This window comes from Hyalella azteca, unplaced genomic scaffold, assembly GCF_000764305.2.
Source record: "Hyalella azteca isolate HAZT.00-mixed unplaced genomic scaffold, Hazt_2.0.2 contig13728, whole genome shotgun sequence".
In the NCBI taxonomy this organism is placed as follows: domain Eukaryota; kingdom Metazoa; phylum Arthropoda; class Malacostraca; order Amphipoda; family Hyalellidae; genus Hyalella; species Hyalella azteca.
In genome coordinates this window covers 224,093-245,244 of record NW_025943639.1, presented here as the reverse complement: position 1 = coordinate 245,244, position 21,152 = coordinate 224,093, and the positions used below count along the sequence as shown (strand labels likewise).

The window sequence follows — 21,152 nt, the reverse complement described above, 5'->3', positions numbered from 1 at the left end:
ATGGCAGATGCAATTTTTTAGCCTTTAATCAGCGTATTCTTACGAGTATTTCTAGAAGAACCTACATTGTTTGCTTATTTGTTTGATTGATCGGACTTAGCTTTTGAACTTGGAATTAAAACAAGTTGTCACAATGCGAAAACCCAAACGTAGATTTTATGCATTTAGCGCCATCCGAGTGTTTGTGTGCACTCATAGCATTTAGTGGGTATTAGAGGGGCTAATTTTTATAACGGGAATAAGACGATTTACAAAACTCACGTGTGGGATGGAGGTGTGCTAATTATTTGGGTTTCGTTCCTCGGTTGCGCTCGCTTGCACAACCTGCTTCGCTGGCAAGGATCTAAGCAACACTTCTCGTCCAGTCTGCAGTCTCTGTCATCTTGACACACCTGAGCTCGGAATGGGTAAAAAACCCTGTTCATTTCTTAAATTGGACTTGCATTAAAGATAGTGCAGTTCATATGTGTGGTTACGAATTTATTAATAGTTGTGCAATGGAGAAATCATTCCTTTGAACGGACATTGAAATGCTATTGCTAGTGAAAAATGCAGAAGCAAACCAACGGCAAAGGTTTGCATGCAATAACTTTGATTTGAGCTTCTGTCGCACGAATGCAAATCAAAATCTCAATTAAGTTAGTGAAAAAGAACGTAAATCATATGTCGAACTTTCCACCTGCAGCCTCACTGATACTGAACATGAGACTAAGAAATACAAAAAAATCACAGAAGTCTTACTGATGAGTCAGCATCTCTGCTGCAGAAGTCAGAAGGGCAGGCGCCAGGGTGATCTGTTGAATGATGAATACGATGACTTATTACACATACCAATTCAAACAAAGCAACAAATGAATTACAAAGTTTGAGCATAATTCACTTGCTAGCGAATTTATTGATGGATATGCAGACGCCACGTATGAGTTATGGTACAAGCCAAAAATGATAATTATGTTTCATGGCACTGCTTACTCGTCGCGTTTATGTACATTACCCGCCAGTTCCAATCGCTCTTGAGTCATGAGTGACAGGAGTGATGAGTGGCAAAGTCATCAAAGAATTTATGTAGGCAATTACAAAATTGAATGTATACAAATTTGAAAAATAGGAATACTGAACATTGAAAATATCGAGTTTCCAAAAATGTATCTTTGAGAACCACAGCGCTATATGCTGCCGTTTCGAAAATGCGCATGGTGAGTTAAAATTTTTTACTAATTATGTGAGGTTACATAAGATGTCTAAAAAACCCACCACTTAGACTGATTGGTAATTGTGATGGGTAATTATCAAAGTTCAAGGCGAACTCGCCTCCAACTAACATTCATCACAACTTATCAGTATTCTTCCACACGAATGAATACAAATTTTATGAATATAAACTAGCTGGTAGTAGGATTCTAAGCAGCTGGTATTTGGTAGCACTAAGGGTAGTAGGTAGTAGGATTACTAGGTGGTAGTAGGATTACCAGGTGGTAGTAGGATAACTAGGTGGTAGTAGGATTACTAGGTACGGTAGTATGATTACTCAGTAGGATAACTAGGTGGTAGTAGGATTACCAGGTGGAAGTAGGATTACTAGGGGGTAGTAGGACTACCAGGTGGTAGTATGATTACTAGGTGGTAGTAGGATAACTAGGTGGTAGTAGGATTACTAGGTGGTAGTATGATTACCAGGTGGAAGTAGGATTACTAGGTGGTAGTAGGACTACCAGGTGGTAGTATGATTACTAAGTGGTAGTAGGATTACCAGGTGGTAGTACGATTACTAGGTGGTAGTAGGATTACCAGGTGGTAGTAGGATTACTAGGTGGTAGTAGGATTACCAGGTGGTAGTAGGATTACTAGGTGGTAGTAGTATTACTAGGTGGTAGTAGGATTACCAGGTGGTAGTATGATTACAAGGTGGTAGTAGGATTACTAGGTGGTAGTATGATTACAAGGTCAAGGTGGTAGTATGATTACTAGGTGGTAGTAGGATTACCAGGTGGTAGTAGGATTACTAGGTGGTAGTAGGATTACTAGGTGGTAGTAGGATTACTAGGTGGTAGTATGATTACTAGGTCAAGGTGGTAGTAGGATAACTAGGTGGTAGTATTATGTAGGATTATGAGCTCGTGCTTTCACTCAAGGAATGAAGAGATACTTCTCATTTCTACTGACGTCCAGGAATGTTAATTTTTGGTTCGATGTAATGTCCATTTTTGGACCGGTATATTGAATGGTCATTTCCACCTATTGATCTCCAAGAAGAGAGTTTATTATAAGGGGAAATTAAAGCTAGAAACATTTTGAATTTTTTCTTTTTGATTACAGTCGTCTGTGTTAAAATTTGAATTCAGACTGAATAACGAATAGTTTTATATCAGATGTCAAAAAAGTCTTGCTCAAGAATTGTATATTGACAATGAGCCGCCATCGAGTCACAGGCAAAACAAATCTTATGAAAATGCCATTAGAAGAACGAATCCATCAGCATTTCAATTTAAATATTGCTGAGTACAGAATTAACTGAGAGTACAATAGTACTTCCGTATTTCGAATACGGTAATTTAAGATATAATTAATTTAAATTACGTTGATTTTTACCGATGACGTTGTTGACTGCTGGAGTGCAGTAGAACTCCCTGCGACACTCGCTCCAGCAGCACTTCTCTGTTCCATTGCATGCGTGGTCCTCCTTGGGACATTTCTGTAGAAATGTTTTGAATTATGGTAGAAATTATATAAATTACGGTAAAATGATATCATTTACGGTAGAATTATTTAAATTACGGTAGAAACGATATAAATTACGGTAAAAAGATATCATTTACGGTAGAAATGATATAAATTACGGCAGAAATAACTTAAATTACGGTAGAAATGATATAAATTCTGACAGAAATAAAAAAATTACGGTAGAAATGATCAAAATTTGTGAATAGAGAAATTATTATCACCTTTTACAGCCGCGAGGTTTGTTGAACTTGTATCTGTCTCTAAGTAATAAATTTCGGTACTGAAAGTCGTAAAATTGAGGCCTTTCCTATAAACTTTCTGCCTTAGAAAGCCAAAATATAAACTTGACATTTTAACCAGAAGCAACGATTTATTTTCACTGATGTATCCGGGGAGATTATGTAGGAATAGTGCATAATTCGAGATGGTTGCATTACTTTGAGGCCACGAGATCACTGTCAAGCAACTAGTAAAAGTCATAGAGATAAAATAGTCAATAATTTTTTAGACCATTCTACTCATACACGGCCTATTTTCCATTGTATGAATCCGGTCTAGATTTCTAATATTCTTAAACCAAAGAATATAACAGAGAAAGCTTACAACATTATGTTTTTGTCTATTATATATCATGATCAATAACTTCAAATGCAAAAGGAAGAAAAAAGTTTCTGGACCCACCATTAGCGACGGCACGTAGCCCAAACACTTGTTGCTGTAGGGGCAGTAGCCTGGCTTTGATACTGGAATGCGAAACAAGTTGTCATTAATAAATGAATATCAGAACTTCTCCAAGCATAGTGCAGTACGTTGATTTCAAGAAGTTCACGTCATTTGGAATTTATTATTTTTCACTACTTTGAATAAAAATATTCAAATTGCTTTAGTATCTTATCAACAGCATCAGAACATGACAGTCGGATACGTTTCCAGATAGATACAAATCTACTTGAGCCTGGGAGTAGAAAAAATTTTTACCTCATTGAATCAAAGTTGATTCAAGAGAATGTAAAGTGCATATATGACTCAAAGTTTGATTAGATTGTTGGGGCATACCACATTAGTTGCTACAATCTCACAAAGCAATTGAACACACTATTTTTTTAGAACTTTAAAGAATATTTTAACAAAATATAACTCACCTCCATCGCAGCAAATTTCGCTGTCGGGACACAGAAATTGGCACCTGCGCAGCACCAAAGGAAAAATTGTGTACTATAACCTAGGGTTTGAATCGCATTCAGTGATGAAAGTATCATCATTTGCAAGGTATTATTTGTGCGATATAAGTTCATTCCATTGTATAGGAAGTTACCAAGTAACTCCAGACGTTCTACATGCTAGGTTCTCCGAAATAGATTCGAATTGAATCTATGAATGATTGTCTTTAACTTAGGACACTCCAAGGAAATTCGAAGAAGCAGATTTAGTAAAAATACTGCTATGAATTAGAGTGAATAGTGTCTAAGATGAAATCCTAGGGGTCTTTGACGGTTTCGAAAGATTTTCGTTTTGCGAGTTTCAATTCCGAGGCTGAACAATAATAATTATTACAACGATTAACTCATGCAATTTAGCATTTAGGCTACCTACAAATACTGATTATTAGCTGAAGAAAATTAAAATAGTTATGACAATGAAAGTATACGGTTGCGAGAAACAGTTTATTGCATTCAAGGCATTGCAGTTCACGCAAAACATTATGAGTTTGTAACGTTGGGGAGCTACGTACGCAAGTAACATTTTAATACATGTACCAGGCTAACTAATGAAACAAAATTAAGAGCTACACTAAGTCTCTAAGGGTTAATGCAGTTGTAAAATTATCCATTCAAAATTAGATTACAATGCAAAGAAGATTAAATCAATGTACTGTACGTACCGTAACTCTAATTACAACAGAAAGGTTTCAAGTATCCAACACATGCCAAATTATCAAATGCATTACCCAAATGTACGCGTATAACCGCTGGATTATGGTAATAATTTTTCCCAAGAGGCTTACGAAAAGAAGTTTTGTGATACTGACGTGCCGTAATACATGCAGCCACTGTATGGTAGTTTCATTTATCTCATTAACTTTGAATTTATTGCTGAGGCAAAGAAAATAAGTATCAATTGGTTTTATTACAGAGAGTAGGAACATATTTCTGAAGGAAAAATTTTCTTAACTTATACTAATATTATTCTGTTTATCAGTAAACAAGCGCAACATGGGTGTTCGAAACCCAGAAATCGATATAACATAAATGGTGTTAGTAAGACAGAAAATCTGAACAAATACTCCAATTACAAAACTGCACTATAAATTAAATATTATCGAACCAACTCGAAGAGAAAAGGAGCGTATAAAACATGTCTACGCCACGTCCATCTGAATCCTGATGCTAAAAGATTTTCCAACGAAAAAAAAAATGTGGCAGATAGTACTTGCAATATTAGTGGAAATATTTTTGTGTTTATATTTCCACGTCAAGTGGAAACATAACCTCGCTAATATCTTTTACAAAATCCAGAAACAGAGCTATTCACGAGTGATTTAAATTGTGCGGTTTCTGACATGAAATTTACATGCTTTTTGACTCCTTACTGACGTCCATAGACAAGTTTTGACGCTATAAAATATAGTCATTAATATAAGATGATCGTAAAGAGGAAACAAAACTTTGTGAATGTCTTTCATGAGAAAAAGGATAGATATCACGTGGCGTGAAATTTTCTACTTCAGATGCAACAACGTCATTTTCGCCCTGGAAGTGGAAAATTTTTGACAGAAATTAGGGGTGTGTTCGACCAGTCATAGCAGGTCGGTAGTTGTAAAGTTGAGGCAGGTAAGGCGATGGTACGTACCGGTCAGGAGAAGTAGAGGCCTCGGGTGATACATTCTGCGACGTGGATGGCTTGTAGCCTTGGGATGATGGCGGGTAAGGTTTAGGTCGTTGTGCGAGGTTTGGAGCTGGGAGAGATTTGTACGCGCCCGGTGGTAGTTGAGGGTTCAATACGGGCGGTCCAGAGTTTGCTAAGGCTGGTCCTGGGTTTGCTAAGACTGGTCCCGGGTTCACTAAAGTTGGTCCTGGATTTGCTAAGACTGGTCCTGGGTTTGCTAAATCTGGTCCTGGGTTTACTAAGACTGGTCCTGGGTTTACTAAGGTTTGTCCTGGGTTTGCTAAGGCTGGTCCGGGGTTTGCTAAGGCTGGTCCGGGGTTTGCGAAGGCTGGTCCGGGGTTTGCGAAGGCTTGTCCTGGGTTTGCTAAGGCTTGTCCTGGACTTCCCGGATATACGTAGGGATTTCTCAAATGGGAGGAAGATGACTGAGTGTATATAACGGACGATTGAGGAGGAGAAGAGGCTGCGCCCATGTATCGCGACTGACTGATCCTTGTGCACGTAGTTAGCTGGCATTCTTTAAATCCATTTAGATTCATACAACAGCGCTCCTCCAGGAAACAGTCGGCGTCAGTGTGGCAAATGTACTGAAAAAAAGGTGTCCACAAATTATAAGTAACTGTAAGTTATAAGTAACTTGGCGAAAAAATACTAGTAATTGGAAAATTTATAAAAAATTTTAAAATCTATTTAAGCTTTATTTACGACGATTTCACGATTGACGACGAAATTACGATTGTAGTTGAAAACGAAAGTTTGAAATGATGAAATTTACTGACCTTGCGTGCCGTACTGGGGTCGCATGGTGTAGCCGGGCAGGAGCCAGGGTGAGCTAAATACAATCCAACAAACTTATTATTGTTAAATTAATAAAATTATAAAATTATTTTTCCTAACGAATTGATTAGGTTTAGTCTTAGACAGAGACATGGTAGGTGTACCATGCACATTTTTTGTTGATGAGACTCATGTTGCTCAGAACCAAGAAGGCAATAAGTAAATGAGGTGACGAATTTTCAGCACTACATATGCAATGTTTCAACAATCAGTTATCAAGCCATTATAATATCGAAACCACGCACGAATGTAAGATATTATTTCATGATTTAAAAGAATACACCATGAATAGCATCCCCTTACAGGGCTCATTGGATTTTTAAGTCGGAAATTAATTACGTGATTAATACAGGAAAACAATTTCTCTAATCTTCGATACATGGGACAGCGCTCTTTACTTTTTATGGCAACAATCGTATTAATTTTTGAAAGATGCTTACATTAATATAAACTACTAGGTACGCGATCCAACAGTGGATAAAACTTGAAGCAGTGGATATTATGATAATTTGCTTACCATCTGCTTCAGAAGCAGGCGCTTGACAGATGTTTCTATCCAAGCAGTTGTCGTGACAGCATTTCATCGACCCGCTGCACTCGTTGTCTTCGTTGCACAGCTGTCAACAAATAAGAAAAAAAACGCATATCAATTAAAAATATTCTTATCTGGGATGATCAGTTTTTTTTGTTAACAAATGTACATCGATACATAAGAGAGTCGATAATATTTTATGTATTTGTATAATATGGTCCAAAATAGGTGATCATCTCAAACAATATTTTCAGTCAATAAAAAAACTTTTTGTTACGCAAAAATTTTATGACAGGCAACGTACGCGGAACGGAGCTGTGGACGCCGCTGAGCAACGAGACTTAGAAGGGCAGAAGCCATTTTTCTGCACTGAAACCACAATTATATATCAGTATGGAACCAAAAGAATCGATGAATCATAAAATAATATATAACACTCTTAACACATGAAGAGGATTTAAAATAATCCTCAGCAAACGCTGTATTTATTCAAAGTGCAGTTCGTGCAGTAGAAATGCGTTTGTCAAATTGCATATGCAACTGTGGCGTTCAGGATAACGAAGCACATACAAAAAAATATATATAAATATCATTTAAAAGATAACACATATTAGTATTTACTTTTCTCATTAAATTTTCTTATAATGGTGATTTTACTAATATTGTTTATAATGTTTTAATCTGTTATAGTTTGTGGTACATTCTTTTGGTCCCTCGCCCTTCAATTTAATCTGTGGCGTATCTCATTTTTGTAGGGAACGTAAATAGGCTACGTAATCAATACAAATTAGCCAGAATATGAATTTATTGATCCAATAAATTTAGTAATTTATTGAATTTAGTAATTTATTGAAGCGAAGTTTACGTACTGCTGTCACAACAGGTCCTTTTGTCTGGGCACAGAATACGGCATCTGCGTTAAAATGATAAAAAATTTAATGGGATTTATTTTAGGCTGTTAAACCGTACATTACAGAATAATTATTATCATTGAACAAAATAATTCCATAAATTTGATCGTTGTCACCTTGCATATTGGAAATAAAAACAGTTTAAATAAAAAAATTTCTGGTCAAAAATATTTTCAATGATTTCTCACCGTAATTGACGGAAAATGTTATACCGACGTGAGAAGATCCTGTAGCTGAAACTATTAAAGAGATCGACTCGTAACTATATATTTGGAAGTCTGAGAGTTTCCTAATTAAACAATGCTATTACTGCAAGCTTTGACTCACGTGCTACTTGAATTCCCAGAAGGGTCGACACAGCCATAATTGTTGGAACAATCCTTACAGCACTTGTGGTGAAGCAAGCAGTCTGAGTCCTTCTCGCACTGCAACAAATTTCAAACAATGCAGCTATAACTCTAGGATTGGTAAGTTATCCCACTTTTCGTATCGTGAGCAGTCTTAAATGAAATATGGCTTACATGTTAATATATTATGTACAAAAAATTATGTTCATAGAAAAAGAACAATATGAAAAAATCAGGAATAATCATCAAATATCATATATGTTAAGCAAAATATATACATGTTTAAGCAAATTAGAAGAACCTTTGACTTTACAGTCAAGTGTATCCAAACTGACTTATCGACTTGGATAATAGTATTACGACACAAGCATTCTCAATAACAATTATAATAAAAATGTATGGATAAATTAATTAATATTTTAGAAAATCATTGTAATATATTTGTATACAGCAAAAGAACGCCTTCAAAGAAAATTGTTTCTAGAAAAAAGACAATATGAAAAAAATTAAGGAATAATCATTTAAATATCATTTTGTTACGAATCACATCAAATTCACAGCATTCAAAATTCATATTTTGCGCTGAATAAAATGAATAGAGGCGATAAAATGCAGCGTAAGTGCGTTTTATTGCATTTTAAGCTATGAGGTACAGTAAGTAATACAATTCCAAGGACATCATCGAGCGCCGTGGCATTTCATAGTATAGCGAGTAAGCCTAAACAACATCTGATTTCTGACAAACATCTGCTCGGCATCCATGCATCCCTTATTAATGATTAATGATGATTTTTGGCCCATATATCGGAGGATTCACTAAAGTGAAGGACGTCTCATGTCAGGAGAACCATCAACATAAATGCTCTCCTCGAACCAAATTGTCAAAATATCAGAAAAAGAGGTCTGTATTAATATGTATTGTCGCATATAAGCCTGATTTCTAGATTTTCTGTAGTCCACAGTTATTAGGCGAGGCATGCTTCTTGTTTTGACTTGTTCCATTTACATAAAATCAAATGTATTGATATTCTTAACTTATAGTTCTGTGGTAATCCTATACTCATGTTCTTTACTCCACCGTAACATGTCTCAAATGAAAAGCTAATAATAATAATATAGTATTAATAGTAATAGTAATAATAATAATAACAATAATAATAATAATTATAATAATAATAATGAATAAAAAAATAAGTAGGGTAACGTGGGGCAGCGCGCCCCCCACTTTTTTAAACTAAATTTTTGATGAAGTTTTAATTGATACGAGGTGGTTCTTTGTTTTGTTTAAAGGTTTTATTCGCAAAGAACTTAATAACGCAAACACTTAGCAAAACGTAAATCCGTGCACTTCATCCCAGTGAAACTGTCGACCGGCGGTAGAGAACACGGACCAATATCTGCCATACTTAGCGAGAAACCCGCTATGGGCCCGTGACCCGCAGTGGGCTCGCTGCCCCATGTTACCCTATAATAATAATGATAATATCAATAACAACAATAACAATATGAAATATTCATCGTCAAGATGCTTGAGAGCAGTTTTTTTCGATGCCAAACAATAGGTACCGGCGACACTAGGAGTTGGTCTGAGATAGCATCGATTAAAGTCAAAATGTTCTCCCACGAAGATATGGAGTCGCTACAAACGCGCTTCAGAATCACCGTAGCGTGAATCTGCTTCGTTGATTATATTCACCTGGTTCAGTTTTCCGATGGGTGGAGCTAGACCAGTACATCGCAGGGTCGGACAAGTGCCAACGTGATCTGTTACACGAAAAAAAATAAAATTTTCCAATATTGTTAATGAAAATATTGCAGTTACTGTGAGTTAGGGGTGGGTGAGTTGCTCGCTAACAATCAGGGTTAGCTAGCAAGAAAGCTGATTTGCGCTACGTATGTTGATTCGTGTACCTTGGAGCATTGTTTCATTTAGCTGTAAATAGCTTTCCAAATCTTCAAAATATCATAAACCCGTTAATCATGACGCAATTTGCTTGATTTTGATGATGTTTTTAAAACTCTAATTACTTATGATTTAATGTACTATTTATTCTGCCAAAATTAAATACATAATGACTTCTTGAACAAGGAGGCGTAAATGATTATTTCTTCAATATTAGCTTCACGCATTTAACCTTGAGTTCAATGGCCAGTAGCTCCAGCAAGATTGGAACTCGACGCAATTATACGAAAGATAACCGCATTTCATTAAAGAAATTCAAGGAGAAAAGTATGCGATGGGGCTGCAAATTGAAATTCTGGAAATAGGTTATCCACTATAGCAGAATTTATATTAGAATTAATGCATCGTTAATATTAATGAGCTGGACACGATGCGAACCATCAGGTGAGTGGACGATGGCGCTGCACTCGGAGTTTCTGGTGCAGGAATTGGGGCAACATTTCTCGTCATCGCCGCAGTTGTAATCTGAAGTGCACACCTGTTTAAAAGTAACCAAATCATAAAAAATCTTACCGGTAATTTAAACCTAACCGTGAATCGTTATAATAATTTGTTCATAAATGCGTTATTTTAATTTGCTAATGACAAATTTGCTAATTTGCTTCTGAAATTCATTTTACGTATAATGTGGTTCATTGGAGTTATTGTTCATACATTTAGCGAAGAATATTTACTTCAGAACCATAATTAAAAATGGTAAATGCTAAGGAATAATGAAGGTAAAAAGCAATGATTACGTCATATGTTAACAGCAGATTGTTATTAGTAAACCAGGACAAGTCATCGCTAAGATTAGGCATAGAAATATAATAAGTGTATAAAATATCTAAATGAATATCACGTTTTGTTTCCGTAGTATTCATACACAATGAAATTCATCAAATTGAACCGGAATAAACACTTACAATAATGCATTGCGAGATGAAATATGAACATTAATAACACCAGCTTCCTTTGAACAAGAGGTAAGGCAAAATTCAGAGCTGAATGTATGATAACTTACAGGAGAGACCGTAAAAGGCGGCTGGCAGAGCTTCGTCCAAGGACAGTAACCACTTTTGCTTTCTGATGGATGAAAGTATATAATTATTCAAATTAATCTGCAGCTGTAAATTAAAAAATATCATCTCACTGATGTGATTAACTTCATCAATTTTACAACGAAGGAACGTCAGACATCACAAGTCAAAGTAGAAAAAACATAAATAAGCAGAAATGTGAATGGATAGAATGTATAAAAAAAATTTTAAAGACCACGTTTTTCATGTGGACTAAAAAGTAGAAAATAATTTTTCGGCAGCTACTGATCTCTGTTTGTAGTCCACATGAAATACGTGGTCTTTAAAAATTTTGTTATACATTTTATTTTCTACTTTTTTGTTTTATGTTAGTTTGTATGCTTGTGCTGATCAAATCTTGCAATCGAAATTTCAATTTCCTTTTTATAAAGAATAAGAACAACACAACTTTTCTAATTACTTTTAAATTTAGCTTATGGTTATTTATTTCAACGGTTCAAACAAAAATTTATAAAGTCCATACAGTATAGTCGTTACACTCCACTACCACTACAATTTGATACAGTTGTTTTGATAGCGGAAGCGTATAGTCGTGTCACTCCACTTCGCTACGCTTCGTTACGTGCCACGATGTAATTCGCACTCACGATTTAATTTTTCGAAACTTTTCTTTGTTTACATTCTTTGTGCGTATTTAGGGGCGCACCTTCTCAAATATTATATGTCCGTCACACGTGCGAGAATTAACCGCGTTTGTTAGTTCTGAAAATCGCCGCTTTAGGGTGAATGGCGCTGCAATCGATTAAAGGAAAACAAATTTCCGCTTCGAAAATTATTTTGTTTATAATAGTGATAAATACGCCTGGAAACGTGCAACAAATTATTGATTATTGTATTGTCATCGGGAGCTGAGCTTCCCTAAAAGTTTCAGAGCGCTAGCTAGCGGGAAAGTTGGTGAAATATCGATTGCAAGATTTGATCATCACAAACAGACAGACAGACAGACAGACAGACGGACACGAAAGCGAGCTAAGAAAAACGTGGTAAAAAGAGCAATGAGTGATGAAAAAGAACATCGTACCTCCATCACAGCAGTAGTTGCTCCCAGGACAGTACTTGTTGCACCTGACAGGAAATTTAGTGAATAAGTGCATCTCTAGAAAACTGTCACAGTTCATTTGACTTTCACTCCGGGGTTTATATTCAATGTTGACGTTTTTTGCTCAGAAAGATAGAGAAATATATTGATATCAAACTTCTTAGACACAAAACCTAAAAAAACGCTATAGCTTTCGATTGTTCTATGACCTCTCAGCAGTAGAAACGCCTTCAGTATATAAATTAGGACATTTTAGAAAAGCGGCCAAGGAACATATAAACTGATCCACTGAAGTGAAGTCCAGTAATTATATGTATTGCAAATTATATTTAATTATTATTCATACGCTGCGAAAGTTCTTCTCGAACTATCATTGCGTGGAACTTACGTGGGTGCGGGCGGTGCAGGGTTTTGATCAATGAAGCCGTCATAAGAGTCCATACAGAAGGACCGTCCGGGAGTGCAGCTACTGGCACAGCACCGCTGGAACAGCTGGCACTGTCGGTCACTCGTGCACGGTGTCTGCAAGCGATCGCGCTCAGTGCTTACTCATGAACTTTTGTGGCAAAATGTTTAGACAGGAAAAGTTGTTTTCGTTGATAAATGTTTGGAAGTAACCATTGAACAACAAGCTCAACTGATAATGTTATGCAATACTATTTGATTATTTTTTTATTACGTTGCTAGTATACAAATATTTGTTCACGAATCAATATTCATTATTATTTTCGCGATTCCTGAACAATGAGAAGATATGGCCTTCAGCGTAAGAGAATGAGTGATACATATTGTAAGCGCGCGTCGGCCGCTCCTACTTCAGCGCCAGCCAGACCAACCGAACTTCAACAGTGCAGGGTAATTTTGACGCTTTTTTGATAATGAAGGCACTGCTGGATACTGATGATGCAGACCAAATACAGAAACAAGAACAAAAATTGTAAAGTGAACAGAAGCCAGGGAATGGCGAACACTGAATCTATTGCTGGTAGTAGTGACTAATGAGATTCTGAAACAAAAAAGGACAAACTTAACAAGATGCGGCAACGAGTGGCTTATCCTGAGCTATTCCTAACACCTATAATCACAGACAGTTCATTAAATCACAATACAGCCAAATATATGTAACCCAAAAAAAATTTTTACGCTATTAGTGAAGCGCACGACTGACACAGTGAGAGTGAAGAGAACAGGATGACCCGTGTTAATTGGCTTCTTCTCTAAATGAAAATGCTTATAAAATCAAAAGACAGAGATATTAAATTAAATTAAATCAACTAGAAATTTAATAGAACCAAAAAAATAAATGTTAGAATGGTAAACAAAATAAATGCCTAGGAAATTGCGGTACGAAAACAATGAGGAGTGCACGGCGGCTAATATGGCATGTACATTTTACAGTGAAGGGCGCAAAGTCGACCTCATCTTCCGTATTTTTAGCAGCACTTGCGTTGTTTGAATCAATTACCATTCACGTTATAATCACAGTGATTCAGTGAAATTGAAGAGGTACTTAATTATTCACCAATTCTGCTCGTAGATTCCGATATGGATAAATGAGATGACGAATAAAAAAGACGTTATATAAAGATTTATTTGAAGATTATTAAAACATTTTTATTTTTTAGGTCACCTTGTTGCTCTGCGGTGCGCGGCAGTCCTCGGCTGGACACGTCCCAGGATGATCTGCATAACGACAAAGTTTGCAGTGACTGCGTTAAAAATGTTTAGTGTGATCGTGTAAATGTAAAATGTGATCGTCGCATGAATGACGTTAATGCCAGACTTCTAGATTGATTACAGCCACCATCTTCCTGACATTGTTTTCATTGTGTTTCATATGACATTGTGTTTAATAAGTATTCTAAATGGTATGTTATGCTAACCTCGAGGAAAATAAACTTTCTTCTTTATGTACCTCCATTACTCTTTTATTTTGCCTCCAAACGGCCCCACCCTGTATATTCACTGGCAAATATTTTCGGGAACATGGATACAAACGACTTTTATTAGCATCACGTCATGGGCCGACATACGAAACTTCATCGATCGCGTAATTGAAATGGTTAAATGCTCGAAAATAATCGTCATCAGATACATCAAAATCAACTGCGTTAAATAAGGAGTTCCATTTCTTACCAGTGGGACTGGCAACAGCAGGAAGACAGATTTGCCTTTGTAGACAAAGGTCGAGGCAGCATTTATGGGACGCTTGGCAGTGATCATCCACGGAACAGGGCTTTTTAACACAGAGAAACAGACCAATAATATATTAATATTGATATAAAACTAAAGATAATAATGAACTAGGGCCAAATAGAAGTAACAATGAAGGTTAATTACGTCGGACGGGTATAATTTCAAAACTGAACTGAAATTGCAAGCAAATTGAGAAATTACTGATATATGTAAACAAATTAGTAAAACAACGTGAGCAAAGAATTCCGCATTTTCAACCTCAGATATGGCAAAATAGGTGTTTATGAAAAACGTGAAGTTTCCGTAAACTGGGATATTTAAGGATATTACCGTAAACTGAGATATTAAAGGATATTATCGTAAACTGGGATATTAAAGGATATTACCGTAAACTGGGATATTTAAAGATATTACCGTAAACTGGGATATTTAAAGATATTACCGTAAACTGGGATATTTAAAGATATTACCGTAAACTGGGATATTTAAGGATATTACCGTAAACTGAGATATTTAAGGATATTACCGTAAACGGAAATATTTAAATATATTACCGTAAACTGAGATATTTAAAGATATTACCGTAAACTGAGATATTTAGGGATATTACCGTAAACTGAGATATTTAAAGATATTACCGTAAACTGGGATATTTAAGGATATTACCGTAAACTGAGATATTTAAATATATTACCGTAAACTGAGATATTTAGGGATATTACCATAAACTGAGATATTTAAGGATATTACCGTAAACGAAAATATTTAAATATATTACGGTAAACTGAAATATTTAATGGTATTACCGTAAACTGAGATAACATAGCCTGCGACTGCTGAGCTGAGTAGCAGAGAGCCATGGCTGGGCATGAGCCACTGCGTGAAACTGAGGCAATATTTCATGAATTTTAGTTTTTATATATAAGAAACCTTAAAAAATGTGCTTACCATCATTTACTTTCTGTTCAGACGAGATTTTAGAATCCCTACTCTCAATTTTCAACAAAATTTACTCACGATCAATAAATTTTACGTCTCGCCGCAAGTATTTAAAAATGATTTGTTTCAAGTTTGTATTTGATTTTTCTTTAGACTGATTACTCAAACTGAAGAGACTGTATACCTATAATTTTCCTTATACAAGTACTTATATCCTCAGTCTGCTTAAAACAAAAGTTAACAAGGAATTTAAAAGCAAAGATAACACCAAGCAAATTCGCCATTTCGAAATTGAAAACGTTTAGGAGTTCAGCTCCATCGTCAGTTCGACAATCTACATAATGAAAACCATCAATATAATTAAAATTCCAAAGTCAGACATTAAAACCTAAAATTGACAAATAAACGTCAATAAACTCAAAACCGAAAACATGTACGAAAAAATCTAGAAAATAAACTCTAGAAAATAAAAGCCTTGCGATTCACTATTTCAAGAGGATATGAACTGTGTGCATTATTGAGACACGGTTTCCGTTTGAGGATATGTTTGTGATTCCAGAATCCTTAAGTCTGAACAGCCAGCGGTGCTGGTAAATAGTTTTAAAATTGGTTCCTTCTTTAAGTATAAGGACTTTTTCCTGCCCAGAAGCCATCAAACCTGGTCTATAAGTATAGTTGTGCACGCTGCGCATCAGCGCATGTTGAAATGACGTCACGAAACTTCTACATCCGGGTTTCTGAACACCGTGGCAGGAGCTATCATTCGAATTTGCTTCTCGGCAAGCCTCCTCATTCTTCCGTGCGCCTTCTTGCTGAACAGTGCGACGTGGCTGTATCGGAGAGTGATTTCAGGATACTCGGTTTCACCTCTGGCTGTTCGGACTTCAGGATTTTGGAATCATTATACATATCTTCAAATTGAAACCGCGTCCCAATAATGCACACAGTTCATATCCTCTTGAAATAGTGAATCGCTAGGCTTTTATTTTCAAGTTTTTTTGTGCTTGTTTTTTATTTTAGGGTTGATTTGTCTTTTATTTGTCAATTTTAGGTTTTAAGGTCTTACTTTGGATTCTAAATTCTAATGAGTGTTTTCATTTTATAAATTGTCAAACTGACGATGGAGCTGAACTCCGAAACGTTTTCAATATCGAAATGGCGAATTTGCTTGGTGTTTTCTTTTCTTTTAAATCCCTTCTCCGTATTGTTGCTTTCCAATTGACTGGAACAATTAATTTAATTTCAGGTAAAAGTATCACATCAGGCATATCAGATTAAAATTGTATGCGAGCGAAGTTACCTATGAATTGCATGCATCTATGCAAAATAATATGAAATTATGAATAGAATTTTTTAAATATTTCAATAACTTCAGCATTTCAATTATCCTAAATGTAACTTCATGCTGAATATACTGAATAATAATAATTTTACTTCACTCTGAATGTACCGAATGATAACATGTTATTAAGCAAGGCTTATGTCTCAAGTTCCTACAGGTCATGGGCCTATTTATTCAGTGCCAACACTTCTATTCTATTCTATTCTACTCACTATTGTCGCAACAGTCAAGCGTGCCCGGGCAGTAGTAATTGCATCTGCAAAAGAAATTCCATTGAAAAAAAGTATCAAATAGTTGAAGACGATTTTGAGTATTATGCGATGATTTCAGAGCCCTTCAAACAATGAATTTTATTTTAAAGTTGTATTAATGAATTAAATAAAGCAATGATCAGGTGCAAATGTGTAGTTGCCGGTGAAGTACGTGTTTTAATCACTTTATATTTCATTACAGATTATATTTCCAGTTGATCGAATAAAAATTTCGTTCAATTCGAAATTAAAAAATCGATAATTCTAAGACGTTGGATCTAAAATACACGACAATAGGGTTATTGTTGTAAAAAACTATTGTTGCACTGCGCTAAAGTTACGATAGGAAATCGTAGAAGAAGCCCAGAATTTGAAGCCCACTTACTTATTGGTTACAGGCGGTGGCGGAATGATTGGTCCAGGACCATAAGGCGGTTGAAAAGGGGCATAGGGATTGAAAGGAGGTAGTACCACGCCTGGGGGTTGCACCAACCCTGGAGGTTGTACCACCTCTGGAGGGTTAATGACGGCCTGCTTGCAGACGTTCATCGACAGGCAACGGTCGGGACAGCATTTAAATCCCCGTGAACACTCTTTGTCCGACTCGCACACCAGCTTCAGAACAAAATGCGTCATTATTTGAACACCAAGGAGGATTAATTTGATTTAAATTAAATAAAAAATTATTGCAGTGATAGGACGGCTTTAGAAGAAGGAACGCATAAATAATTCTATGAAAGAAATGCTAGAGTAAACATCAGAGTAAAGGAATAAGAACATGTCCAATTGCACCATATGAAAGAAAATTATAGATGGACGAACAATGAATTGTGCGTTAGTTGGAGGTAGTAAAGATAACTGTGTGATACGTGCCTACAGAAACAGCGTACAGTGTTTGCGAAAAGTGTTTCAATGTATAATTACTGTTCAATATTGAATATCCACGAATTAATAAATCGAAGTTTCATGACGTAAAAAATTTCCTAAAGAATGAATTGCTGATAAACAGCATTATATCGTTCCACACGTTTATGATGATCGTACAGCAATAATGTAGCTCACACTTACATATGCATATCCTGCAGTTTTATGCTATTACGAATGAAAATGTGATAGAGATGATCGTTTCAATAAGGAAGAAAAAAGTGTGAAATCTTAATTAATAGCTCGTTATCACCACTTAAATTGCACTCACTTTGAACCTGGGATCTGGGCAAGGAGTCTGAGCTGGACACGTCGGAGCGCTGGGCTGGACCTCAGGCGGAGCCACCGCTGAATTGTATCCGTATATTGTCAGCTTTATAATTGTCCGTACATTGTGCACAAACAGAAATATCTAACAGCAGTATATTGTCTACTGTCAGCTTTATAATTGTCCGTACAGTGTGCATAAACAGAAATATCTAACAGCAGTATATTGTCTATTGTCAGCTTTATAATTGTCCGTACAGTGTGCACAAACAGAAATATCTAACAGCAGTATATTGTCTATTGTCAGCTTTATAATTGTCCGTACAGTGTGCATAAACAGAAATATCTAACAATAATTTCTTAATATTGTCTACTGTCAGCTTTATTATTGTCCGTAAATTGTGCACAAACAGAAATATCTAACAATAATTTCCTAATACTGTCTACTGTCAGCTTCATTATTTTGTGTGGGTATTGTGGACGAACAGAAATATACAACAGTAGCATATTTTCAGCAAAATTGTAAATTCGAAAATATTCACCAACCCTATATAGTCAGCTGAATTGTACCTGAACATACATATTCCTGTATGATAGTGAATGATAAATTGTACATGAAAATAAATATTCATCGGCAAAATTATTCTTTCATATTTTGAATTTTTAAAATAAATTTTTCTGACGGAAACAGTGATCAAGGTTCCATCAGCAAGAATTTGTTCACAAAATGCAAGTATGGAATCCTCTTCGTGGAGAACCATATAACCTATTATGATTATCTGTCGTAATAAGAAAATATGCTTAAATGTTTTACATAATTTGATGACGGTCTTTAAGTCTCAATCTCTGCGACATTCAAATGTATTATTATAGCACGAGTTTCGCTTAGTATGATTTATTTTTACATGGTTTAGGTAACATTATGTAATGAAGGTTAAATGACTGACCGGCTGGAGCACAGGAGAAGATGTTCGTCCAGCACGGATCCTGACAACACTTTTCGTTCAGCGAGCATTCGAAGTCAGACCGGCACCACTGCAAAACAACTCCAATCAAAATCGACAAATTTGTAAATATTTAAGAAATTTATTTATTATTCGGTTTTCCCGGATTTCGTTTTCAGAAACCGAAAAAAATGTTCTTATATCATCGGGTCAAGTTTTTGTTGCAAAACACAGTTGTTGTGAGAATAATGTACCTATCGATATTCACTGGCATGCATATGCACACAATTTCATTACCTGGCGTGGTTGACTTGACGACAGGGAATTACATTGCCTGAGAGGGCAGGCACCGGGTCTGGGCATTAATGAAGTTGGGAAATTTGTGGCGGTTGAAGAGACTTCGCTTGCCCTCACAGGAGGAACATTTGAGCCAAGCGCCCCAGCTGGAGGCGCAGGTCTCGTCAGTTGCAACAATTCCTGAGGACTCATGTCGCGGAGGTTCGTACTTCCCGGAGTTTGACTTGGTCGGGAATTTGGTTTCAGATAATTTCCCGGTACTGGAACTTCAGGCCTCAAGTTTGGTCGTAAATAGTTTCCTGTTGCTGGCAGTTTTGGATCAGCTGCGAAGATTGGAGGTATAACAGGCGGTGCGACGTAAGGGGGATTTGAATTGGCCGTCCCCATCCCGTATTGGCTTATTGGCTGGTTTGGATAACTTTCGCCTTGAGTTGGCGCTAAGTCAAGCACTATTGTCGCAAATAGCCATATTTTCAACATTTTAAAACTTATTTCTTTCACTTTTAACATTTTGTTGCTTGGAGATCACATCAATACTTGAAGCAAAAAACTCTGAATGATTTCGTATATTTTTGATCAAGTTTGTTTCCGCACGCCGAAATATCAGTTAACTACCTCTCCAGAAAAACATATGTGACAAAAATAGACACAATTACCTACTAACATAATAAAAGGTGTTTAAAATTTTTTCTCAAAAAGTATTTCCAAATGCTATAAATGAATCTTCGTTGTTTGGTTACTTATTTTAACGCAGTTAGTACTCGTAAATTAATTACAGTGGGGGGAAATAAATATTCGTACACTTGAAAAATCGTATTTTAATGTATGTAAGTACACAAACTTCACAGGAAAAGTGATTTAAATTATGTATAGAGACGCATAGTATTCAAAAATACTATCAAAAGAAATTAAATCTCAATGCAACAAAAAACAATGCAACATGTTCACTTTTCGGGGTGAAAAAAGTATTCGCACAAAACAATAAATCCGCATTATTTTAATTTAATACTTGGTTGAATACCTACCCTTTATTCAGCTCAACAGACACCAGTCTATTTCTATACGTCTCGACCAATGATTTGCAGATGCTGACAGGTATTTTATACCATTCTTCTTGGCCCACCACCTTAAGATTCTCAATGTTTGTTGGGGACCTTTTCTCAATTTGAATCTTCTAATACCGCCACACAAACAACTAATTCTATCGCGTTGGAAGGAAGGAGAAAGTTATAGGAAGATTGCTAGCCACTTGAATGTTCCTTTTAGTACAGTTGCTTCGTTCATTGGACGCTTCAAGACCCGTGACAGCGTTGAAAACCAAAGACGATCAGGTGCCCCTAGGAAGATTTCTTTTGATAGTATTTTTGAATACTATGCGTCTCTATACATAATTTAAATCACTTTTCCTGTTAAGTTTGTGTACTTACATACATTAAAATACGATTTTTCAAGTGTACGAATATTTATTTCCCCCCACTGTATTTACCAACAGCTTCGCCCGTTGTTACTAAAAATGGTAAATTATTGACATTTAAAACTCTCGTACTCATAAACTGCATCAACAATTTTCAATTTATAACAGTGTTAATTAAAGAAAAACCCATTAACATTCGGCATGAACCATTCATCAACCTCGTTTAGAAATTTGGAGGAAAATTACTATTTTGGTTTTTGAAT

General features: G+C 36.0%; 1 protein-coding gene across 1 annotated transcript in view; it reads right to left on the bottom strand.

Moving 5' to 3' along the window:
* LOC108670360 overlaps positions 1-20,211 on the bottom strand; it is a 30,703-nt gene extending 10,492 nt beyond the window's left edge. Inside the window, exons 1-24 of the mRNA XM_018157827.2 lie at positions 19,476-20,211; positions 19,182-19,269; positions 18,239-18,315; positions 17,429-17,658; positions 17,005-17,048; positions 15,318-15,397; positions 14,452-14,551; positions 13,946-13,998; positions 12,704-12,837; positions 12,298-12,341; positions 11,201-11,262; positions 10,576-10,675; positions 9,931-9,998; positions 8,215-8,312; positions 7,846-7,889; positions 7,281-7,345; positions 6,962-7,061; positions 6,387-6,439; positions 5,572-6,194; positions 3,864-3,907; positions 3,403-3,464; positions 2,590-2,692; positions 742-794; positions 262-392 (exon numbers count right to left, since the gene is read on the bottom strand). Of these exons, the coding sequence (XP_018013316.2) occupies positions 262-392; positions 742-794; positions 2,590-2,692; positions 3,403-3,464; positions 3,864-3,907; positions 5,572-6,194; positions 6,387-6,439; positions 6,962-7,061; positions 7,281-7,345; positions 7,846-7,889; positions 8,215-8,312; positions 9,931-9,998; positions 10,576-10,675; positions 11,201-11,262; positions 12,298-12,341; positions 12,704-12,837; positions 13,946-13,998; positions 14,452-14,551; positions 15,318-15,397; positions 17,005-17,048; positions 17,429-17,658; positions 18,239-18,315; positions 19,182-19,269; positions 19,476-19,985 (2,966 nt within the window). The 5' untranslated portion in view covers positions 19,986-20,211. The remainder of the gene's footprint in view (positions 1-261; positions 393-741; positions 795-2,589; positions 2,693-3,402; positions 3,465-3,863; positions 3,908-5,571; positions 6,195-6,386; positions 6,440-6,961; positions 7,062-7,280; positions 7,346-7,845; positions 7,890-8,214; positions 8,313-9,930; positions 9,999-10,575; positions 10,676-11,200; positions 11,263-12,297; positions 12,342-12,703; positions 12,838-13,945; positions 13,999-14,451; positions 14,552-15,317; positions 15,398-17,004; positions 17,049-17,428; positions 17,659-18,238; positions 18,316-19,181; positions 19,270-19,475) is intronic.
* Between the last annotated feature and the right edge of the window lie 941 nt (positions 20,212-21,152).